General features: G+C 50.2%; 1 protein-coding gene across 1 annotated transcript; it reads left to right on the top strand.

The window, feature by feature from the left end:
- Positions 1-5,688: 5,688 nt before the first annotated feature.
- GRXCR2 (glutaredoxin, cysteine rich 2) lies at positions 5,689-10,017 on the top strand. Its single transcript, XM_010010992.1, has 3 exons — positions 5,689-6,024; positions 7,886-8,101; positions 9,838-10,017. Exons 1-3 carry the CDS (start codon positions 5,689-5,691, stop codon positions 10,015-10,017), a joined length of 732 nt encoding a protein of 243 aa, XP_010009294.1.
- Positions 10,018-10,231: the final 214 nt, after the last annotated feature.

Here is a 10,231-nt window from a genome sequence, read left to right as displayed (position 1 = left end):
GGTTCAGGGAACTGTTTATTAGTCTGACGGGGAGCTGAGTGCTGTATTTTGCTCATAACAGCCTTGTGCAGTCTCTCTGCTGGGTAACTTGAAGGCTTCAGCTATTCTGAAGTAGCTGGAGCAGAGTGGCGCCTACCCAGAAATAGAGAAGTATTTTTAAATGGAATTTATTCAGTGATTTTCCTTAAGACAGATTGTTATGTGTTTGTTGAAGTGTCATTAGAAGCAGCTGGTGGTGGAGCCGGGCCAGGCAGCTGCGAGTGGATGGAAACCATCCTCCCTGCGCCCAGGGAGGTCACCCTGATCTCCATCTCCTCCTCCTCTTCCTCGTGCTGGTGCTGCCTGGTCTCTGCACCAACAGACAGTGCCCTGGTACCAAAGCCAGGCCAGAGGCTCCGCTCCACCATCCTGCCGCGGCTCTGGCTCTTCTTTCTGCCTCATTCATCCCTTTCTCCCTACAGTGCAATGAAGAACCACAGGACCGAGCATCACATCCTGCTTCATTGAGGTCTGCCTGACAAGGGCTGACTCTGCAGGGATGCAATTTCCACTTTTTAGGACAGAAGATAAAGGGTTCCCAGTTAGCACTAGACCTGAGCACCACCTAACAGGCCTTTGGAGGCTGCTCTGAGCACTTCTCAGCTGTTCTTCATGAAGGTCTGACCACAGGAAAGCATCTAGCTTCAGTTACCTCATTAAACACAGATGCAAATACACTGCTTGCAAGGATGCATCACCCCTTAGTGTTTCCAGGTGCTTCTGGCAGTGCTGCAGCCCAGAGCAGAGCTTGCAGCTCAGCCAGCACAGCCAACGTGGGTATAAAACCACTGCTTGGGGGCTCTGTGAGTGTGTAACGGACCACTGTGAGGGTTCCTCTGCTTTACTGAGGAGGAGTTGGTTCAGCTGGGTGCTGCTGCTCTGTTTGATCATGGTGTGGCTTGGGGGTGGCAGTTTGAGTTTGCTTCCCACCATCTCCTGCTTGCAGAGCGCTGCTCCTTGTGGAATGGGGTCTGGAGAGCAGGATCCAGGCTGCTGGTGAGCCCAGTGAAGAGCAGTGTGGTGGAAAGGCACAGTAAGGCTGGAGTTGTGTGGTAGTTGCTCCATGCTGGCAGACCAGATTTCATGTCTGCAGGCATCTGGGAGCCATGGCCCAGGTGAGTGTCCCTTAGGGTGCTGGTGGTTCTCCAGGAATGGTCCTTTGTCCTCACGTGGCTTCTCCCACTGTGTGTCCAGTGGTGCTTGGGCTGTGGTGCTGTGGCTGCTGCTCTGCTCTCTGCCCAGGACACACGTGTTCTCAGCTCCGGTGTGGGGCTGCTCTGCTCAGGATGACCCGGAGGAGTTTTTGGCTCTGCAGGTGGAACTCAACCCTTGGGAATTCCCCTCTTTGAAGCGCTTTTTCCTGGTTTTTGTTTCTCTGACTTCAAGGCTTTTGTGCTTACTCAGGACTCTTCCCTGCCCGGGTCGGAGTCTCGGGGCTGAGGTGGGTGCTGGGTAAGCTGCTTTCATCAGGGACCTGCGCTGCTCCCAGGGTGCTGAGCTCAGCCTGCAGTAATGCAGCCCCGCTCCCACTGAGCAGCACAGCGAGACCTTCCCCGCCTGCCTTCCTGACAGCTGGGGTCCTGCTGGCTCCAGGGCGTGTGGAGCTGCGTGTGAGCACAGGTCAGTGGAGGGGAGAGTCACCGGGGTTGTATCCTGTGCCTCTGCAGAACGAGGTGGCTGGCACAGCAGCAGGAAACCCTGATGGACCCTTCGTGGAGGGAGATGATGCAACACGACTTCGCATCTTATTTCAAATCTAATTAGATGCTCACAGCTCCCCATGGGAGATGTTAAATGTGCTCCAAATAAGGGAGGATGTTTGTATCTTAACAGACATCAGAGAATCCAGCCATGAGCTAAACCCACATGAAATCAGGCTTTCCTTAGCTGTTGCATGCATAAGTCTACTAGTTTTTACCACAATACCAGTGGCTTCATTTCTGCTGTGTTCCAATCCCTGATCCTATATGGGTTGAACTGACAAGTTTCAGCCCTCCCTGTAACAAGAAGTTTGGATGCAGATTGAGAGATGCTTAAGAAACTCCATGGCAGGGTTTGCTCACCAGGGGCTGGTGGTGAATGATCGGCATCTCTGAATACATCAGGAGGTAAAAATCAACAGAGAAGCTAAAGGACAGTATCCTCACACCACCATGTTCATTGGGGTGATGCCAGTATCTTCCCCACCATTAAGTCTTGCACCTAGTAAGTGATTCCTTCCCTTCTCTCTCTTTGCATCTGAGTGGTGTCTAAATGCGAGTGAGTTTTTCCTTCTATAGCTCCAAAATGAAACCTTTTCATTAGGTTATAAGCAAGCAGCTCTGTCTGTGACTCCATGCAGAGTATTTTCACTCTTGCCTTTACTTGCTGGCCTCTTCAGCAAGCACAGCACCTGCTCCAACTCCTTTAAGTTAAAATTACCTTCTTGACCTGATAATCTGAACCTTCCTGCTCACTACTCCCACACTGAAGCAAGTTTTATGCCTGTGTCCTTGCTTTTAAGCTTCTACCTTGCTCCTTTGCTTCCTTCATATCTGACTTGCCCTCTCATCCCTGACCTCTAGCCCTTCTTTATGGCTTCTGATGCTGCTCAGGCCCCTTTTTTCTCTTCTCCAGCAATGACGCATAGACCTTGCTTTAAGATGCTGTGTGCTCAGAATACAGCACAGTGGGGCGGGATGGGAGTGTTTGGGCATTGCTGCATCTCTTCTCCATCCTGATCCGTGCCTGCCCTGTGCTTTCATGAGGAGGAGGCTTGTAGTGCTTGCTCTGAGGAAGCAAAACACAACCAAATATTTTTCAGCAAAACTTGCAGGTGGAAACATGCCTTCAAAGCCTTACAGTCCACTTCCCAATGGCTTTTCTGTCCTTCTTTGTACATACCCTGCTTTGTTGCAATACATCTAAACCAAGGTTACACTCCTCAGGGCAAGGACTGTCTCTTTGTTGTGCAAAGCCTCCAGCAGCTTTCAACGATCGCTTGGTATCGCCTGATGTGGGGAGGAAGGTGAAGAGAGGCTCTGTGCTTGAAAGACAGATGCCATTACAATACAGTGGAACAGAGTCTGAAGCAAAGCATAGTGCAGTGGTGCTCTAGATCATGAAACTTAATGATTTCACTGTTGAATGCAAAATGATTATTGTATTTTTAGCAAGACTTGTGCTAGCTGTGGGAAACAAGCCCACACTGACATGCAAGCGCAGTGTGAATGCTGCTGTGCTGGCAGGGCTGTAGCAGGCGCAGTGAGCTCCCTGCAGCCCATCCACCATCCTGGAGCTCACAGCTCTGGCGCCTGCCCTCAGTGCTGGGGTGAGAGGGGTACAGCTTGGAGACAGCTCAACACCACCCGGATGTCCCTGCTTGGGGCCTTTAGTGTGGGAAGGTTGACCTGAGCTCTTTGGAACAACAGGAAATGCAGAAAGGCTGTTTGGAAATCTTTTCTTTGCAAGATTTATCTGTAGAGGGACATAAAGAGAAGGCCGTATGTATCCGAGTGCGTGGTCCCTCTGCAGCAAGCCTGAGTCCCGGCCGCCGCGTGCCAACCACGGCTTCACATGGCACTGCGGGGTGAAAGGATGAGCTTCACCCCGGCTGCAGCCCCGAGGGGTTTGGTGAGCAGCGAACCCAGCCGAGAGCACTGCAGAGGGTGGGATCGTTCCGAGGGGAAGATTACAGGGCCAGGGCAGGTTTGTTGTACTTTGACAGCACCTGTAAGTAACTGTAAGGATAAGAAGTTGCTTTGCTTGTCTCACAGCCGTGGTGCTCACACTTGTGTTCCCTCATTGCTGCTTTGAACTTCGCTTCCTCTTTGATTGTTCCCCTAATCAAAAGAAAATGAACTCGATTAAGGTATCTGGCACAACAGCGTTTGTGTCAAATGGAGGCTGCTGTGTGCCTTTGAAAAAGCAGCAATGCTGGGGCCTGATTCACACGGGACTGACATGAGAAAGGGGTGGATCAAGCTTCCCGAGTGCAGCAAGAGCCCAGTTTGATTCATGCAAATCAGGAGTTTTGTGTAATGTGAGGTCCGCCTCCTTGAGATAGGATGGGAGAGTGACACGGACCTTCTAGTGCTTTGGAAATGGAAAGGGCGTCTCCGTGGTGGAATGTTTACCCAGGCGAGTTCATGCATGTCCGCATGGAGGAACACACATCTCCTGCGTGTGCTTACGGTGAGCCCCAGGAACCTGCATGAGTGACGTCTGCCGTGACAGCAACCGCTCTTGGCACGTGAAGGCTGCTCGGTTGGTTGCAGGGTCTGTGTTGTATATTATAAGCCTACAGCCTTCTGAGCTGTTGTGCTAGTATTTGGTGAACAGATTTTAATAAACACAATAGATGAATCTATCGAGAATGTTAAGCTTTAGAAGCACTGGCTGTGGATTACAAGCAGATAGATAGCCTTGGCAGGATGGAGGCAGAAAGCTTAGATCAAATCCCACTCAATGAAGCTGCATTTAATAGTGAAAAGGTACTGATACCCTGGAAGGTGAAAGAAGAGGGATTTCAACTCCTGTTCTGTCTTCTTCGTACAAACAGGTATCAGGAGATGCAGGCACCCTGTTGATGCATTTTGCACTAAACCTACTGTTTTCTCCTATGGAAGAAAAGATGAGCCACAAGTGCTCAGCTGGGGCTGGGCTCAGTGAAAGAACAGGGCACACTCCAGTGAGGTACCAGCCCAGGGTCACTGGTGGGAATTTGTGGTGGGCTGTCATGGGGAGGTACCTCAGGGCGCAGGTTTGTGTGAGTGTTGGGGAGTCGCAGTCTGAGCTGGAGCTGAGCGTGGCAGCGGGAACTCATGTCCCCCAAAGCCATGTGGTGCAGAGCAGCTCCCCTCGACCAGGGCTGCCAGGGCTGGGGCCCAGCCCCTTCTGCTCTGCACCCTGGCAAACCTCTGCTCTGCCTGATGGAGGCATCACTGCACTGAGCTCCCTGAGCGCATGTGAGGGATGGCAAACGAGCAGCAGATGGGGCTGCTGGTGGCTCTCGGTAGGGCGCTGTCTGTTAAACATGAAAAGCAAACCCAAAATGGTCAAAAGGCCCTGGAAGGAGGCAAGAGTTACAACTAGGGTCTGAAAGCTAAAGAGAGAAAATCTTAATTAGATCTCCACAACCTGTAGAGGAACACATTTGGATTAGAATGAAATGGAGCTTTGTACTCTCAGGGTTCAGTGCAAGAATGGAAGAATTATTCACATTTGCTATTTGTGAAGCTGGATTGCTTTTTCTGTGAACTTGTCTTTTTAACTTCTCACCTTGTCAGAAAGCTGTGAAAAGCTGCTGGGGTGGTGTATTTGGGGTAGTTCTTATCACAGCACATAGCAGAACCATTTCCATGGTTTCAGAACATGGGCAGAGTTCCCTATTTAATCTGATCCTCCCCGGTTTAACTCCTTTCCTCTTGCGGCAAGCCAGACTGTCCACCCTTCACCCAGCTGCCTCGTCGTTCACTACCACTGATATTTTCTCTTTGTGAATATCTATCAATATTTAATACAGTGGTGTCAGTGTTGCTGTAAGATGAGAGGAACTACCAGAAACCTTGAATTATGCATTGTGTGGCAAGGGCAAGCTGGGCAGAGTTTTCTTTTAGACCCACAGCTCTTGGAGTTGATCTCCAGGAGCCGCAGCGAGAAATCCCAATAATGGAAGAGCCCCAGAAGAAGCTCAGTCAGAGGCACGAGGGGAGGCCCCGCAAAGTGCGCTTCAAAATCTCGTCTGCCTACAGCGGCCGAGTGCTGAAACAGGTCTTTGAGGACGGGCAGGAGCTGGAGCTCCCGGCCAAAGAGCACTCCCGGCGCGTTGTCCGCCACTGCTTTGAGCCGGGGGAGCGCTGGGCCGGGGAGCTGCCCGAGGGCAGGCGGTACCCGCCCGCCAAGCTGAGTGCCCAGCGGATCAGCATATTCAAAGAGGGGCAGACACTGGGCCTGGGCAGCACCTCGCCTCTGCTCGACTGCCAGCCCGGAGACAGCCGCTGCAAGGTAAGTGCTGCCGCTCTGCTGGGAGCGGGCAGAGAACCCACCTCCCTGGGAGCAGCAGCCGTGGACCGGAGCCTCACTCAGATAAAGCTCAGTTACAGGCCAGGGTTTAACGGGGGATCGTACATCCTTACCCCACACACCCTGTATTCTGCTTGCTCTGCAAATGGCAGGAGCTGCGTGCTTGGCAGCAGCCAGCCAGCAAGTGAACAGCATCTGCTGGGCTCCAGCTTCTCACAGGGTTCATTTGCATCTGTCCATTTTGAGGAATAATATTTCCATATATATCAATATCTGTACATAGCAATTTTGATGCCTCTAACCCAGGCAGATATAAGGGGGATATTATCTTAATTGGTTATATTTAAAACATTGAAGATGCATGAGTTCTGCTGGCAAAAAGGTTAGTGCCAACAGTGTGTACCAGTGAGAGTCTGAGCCAGGCATCTGCATCCCCTGGCAAGTTGGAATTCCCCTTTGGCTACTTTGGAAATCCCAGCTTAGTTTCACTGGATGTTTTGTTAACGTATAATTAACGGCACTGGTTGATAGAGAAGTGTCTCTTTATTCTTACTAAAAAGCCAGTACATGTGTAATATATGTTAAATTGATTAATACACAGGGATTAGGTACATTTTCTTACCCAGGTATTTGGACTACGTTTAGTTGATACACTGGACATCTACTCTAACTGAAAGCACCACACCACCATGACTCTCTCCCACTGGCAGCCAGAGCACCGATGTGATCTTACCCACACATTAATTTGTTCTGCATTCCTGGGGAATGCTCATCTCTGTTCCTGGGTTTCCATAACCATAAATACCTTGAGTAATCACAGTGCCCAGTACCAGTGTTGTTTAGTATCAACATACATTTGGTATGTGGAGACACCAAGTCTGTGTAACAACTGTGAGGCTTTAAAGCCTTCTCTAAAGGGGCAGGATCTGGGCTCGCCAGCCCCATCCCCACATCTCCCTGTGGCGCAGGGGGTGCCTGGTTCCCAGGAGACCTGCTGGCCCATGTGACCCTGGCAGGGTGTTTCCCTATGGGAATGTCTCCTTTGCATTGCTGCTTGACACAGATACTTAAACAGAGTGAAATAGGAAGAGTGTGTAAAGCAATAGGCTGCGGGAACTGCCACCCAATCCCCAGCGCAGAGGGGAGACGGGCCAGGCAGCAAAGTGCTGCGGTCAGAGGAGCTCTCACCTGCACCATGCTTTGCTTTCAAATCACTAGAATATGAGCCCAGAGATGGTTGGTTGGACTGGGTCCTTGGTGTTAGGAACACAATTCAGCACTGGGTAATGAGGGGTTTTATCATCTGACCCTTTTGCCAGCATTAATAAATTACACAGAAAAGCTTTCTTTTAAATCTGAGAAACCCCATTAAAGGCTGCAGAATAGGTCAACTTTGTGGGGAATTCCTACTTCTGGTGAAACCCATGAAAGCCCCCTCTGACTCCAGCACCCTCCAACTACTCAACCTTCAAAGCAACACAGGTTAGTCCCCAGTGCAGGGGTTGCTTTTCCATAGGCGCCAACACCACTGCTCTTAGAATTGTGCCTTCATTTTCTCTTGCATATGGGCTGGAATGAGAACTTAGATCCCAGAGAGCCTTCCGCACCCAGAATGGGATGTTAAAGTGAGGTTCCTAAGGCCTGACCTGAAGTCCTGGTCTGATCCCCAGCCTGTCTCTCTGTGCCCTGTCCTGCTCCCTGCTCTGGTGATGCGGAGAGGACTCATGCCATAGCACCAGCTGAGGCCATGACCGGCTGGAGGGAGCATTCTGGAAGCCTGGGGACCACCAGTGGTTGTAGAGCATGTTTGTACAGGTGAGACACTGATAAGATCCTTTTCCAGGCTTCCCCAGTTCTAGACTTTGGCAAGATCATCATCTACACAAACAATCTGAAAATCATCCGTGCACCGATGGACCAGAAAGAGCTCATGAGAAGAATCGTCCAGACTGAGGGAATAAATGACTGGGCCTTCATATATCGGGAAAAGAAAGAAAGATTTGGCAGTGGACATAGAAAAGATGTGGAAAAAAAGGTTGCCTGCAACCAGCACATGCAGGTAAGAGAATGGAAAGTGTTATTTTTCTCCTAAGGCTGTTGGGTTTTGGAGTTGAGTATTCCCAGCCAAGGCCCATCTATTTCTACATCTGGCACTTAACTGAATTTGGATGAAAAGCATGGCTTTGTTCCTCTTTCCACTCGGGAGATAACTGACCAATGCTGCACTGCAGTGTGTACTCTGGGGGCTGCTGTCCTGTTTCCAGATGCTCAAGTCTCCCATTTGATGCCTCCCCTGGGGGCCACTGATGTTTACATAGCTTGGCTTAGGTCCATCCTTTGTCACCATCTCCCACTGGCGTAAAAGCAGGCCAAGGTTTCTCCAGCCTGCCCAGGCTAAACACAGCTGCTCTGTGGCTGAGACTGCTGGAGGCTAACATTTTAATATCAGCCAAAATAAGACTGTGCCTTCCACTTGTTTCTCACGGGTTAGTCTTTGTTGGTCAGTATCCCAATTAGTCCAACCATAATTTGATCCCACAAAACATCATGTTGTCATGCAGGGCAAACATGAAACATTCCGGTTTCACAGATCTGAGACCGATCTGATGCAGGTCGCCCTGAGCCTTGCCTGTGGCTTCATGTATGGAGACCCTGCAACAACCCTGAGACACCGAGGAGCAATGTTGGCCTTTACCAGCTTTGAAAGAAACTTCATGTTCAGAAAGAGGGCTTTAACATAAGAGCCAAGATCCAATTACTGGCAGGACCTATCTGAGCCACCAAAAAAATCACCTCTGGCATTTGAGAGGATACATTTGGAGAAGGACCTCCATAAGGTAACTGATTACCTTCCTCCAGTTGCCCTCACTAAGGAGCATGCTTTGGAGGACAACAACTCCTGTAAGGCATTGTACCAGAGAAACTTGTTAACCTTGGAAGAACTTCTGTTCCCCTTGATGTTTGGGAACAAAAAATAGAACTTGAAGGTCCTAAAACTATGCTTCTTTAAGAATAATTTTGGACTCTTTATACATTAGTATTATGAACATTTATTTAAAGATGACCAAACCACAGCAAGGCTGTTATTCTGAAAAGTCAATTAATTTGGATGATCAAATTCATAAGCAGGCACCAATATGAAGCACATCAGTCACCAGCTCTCAGTTAAGCCCTCGCTCTATAGCACCATGTAAAGCAGAACGGGTGCGCAGGAACGATGCAGGACTCTGAACCTGCCATCAACAGAGTGAACCTATGCTGTGCTGTACTCTTCCTGATGCAGACATTCCATATTTCTGGGCTCTGTGGAAGCACTGAGTTTTAAGCTGGGGTTTGAAAGAGGTGGTCTGGCACCCCGGAGGGAGGTGCAGGCACGAGGGATGGCTTGAAAGAAGCTGGGTCTGTCGGTGGTCAGGGATGTGGGGGGAGAGTGCGAGGAGAAATACTCAGAAAATGAAGCTCCAAACTGAGGATGCAGAGCCTGGAGGAAGGATGTGTTGAATGACAGGAAGCCAGGTGCTGTGCAGAGCCTGGCAGGAGGAGAAAGATGAGTTTGAACGTATTGTGTTGTGAGCCCTATCATGTTAACTTCTCACTTTCTAGAAGTACCCACAAATTGTCCCCTTTTACTTGAAGATCTTGCTGTTGAGAACTGAGTATTATTGGCAGAGTGGCATATCAGGAGCAACAACTACTTACAAGACCAGAAGACAGCACTTCTCTCTTTCAAGTGTGTTACTGACTTTGGTGTCTGATATCCAGTAACAGATCTTTTCTGCGGCCTGTCTTTTTCAGGAAGGAGATGCTGAACATGGTTGCTCCCAGTGTAAAGGGTCAGGCTCTGCCCCTTGCTCGCTGTGCCATGGAAGCAAGTTTTCAATGCTGGCAAACAGGTTCAGAGAGTCCTACCGGGCCCTGCGCTGCCCGGCTTGCAACGAAAGCGGTCTGCAGCCGTGCCAGATCTGTGCTGCCTGACCAGCACCGCCGCTGCGAGCTGCTGTGGACACCGAACTGTTTCACCTCCGGGCAGCCTCGCTGTAACGCAGGGGTTTAGAAGGTGGGAAAGGCACATTGTACACGTCTTGCTGTCAATGTGAATCCTGCACCTCTGCTACCCACTGTCCCTCCTGTCTGCTCCTGCCTGCCCTCTGAATCAGCCCAGACCCCAGGGGCTGCAGGGTGGATGTAC

This window comes from Nestor notabilis, unplaced genomic scaffold, assembly GCF_000696875.1.
Source record: "Nestor notabilis isolate BGI_N333 unplaced genomic scaffold, ASM69687v1 scaffold31103, whole genome shotgun sequence".
NCBI lineage: Eukaryota > Metazoa > Chordata > Aves > Psittaciformes > Psittacidae > Nestor > Nestor notabilis.
This window is presented reverse-complemented; position numbering and strand designations above follow the sequence as displayed.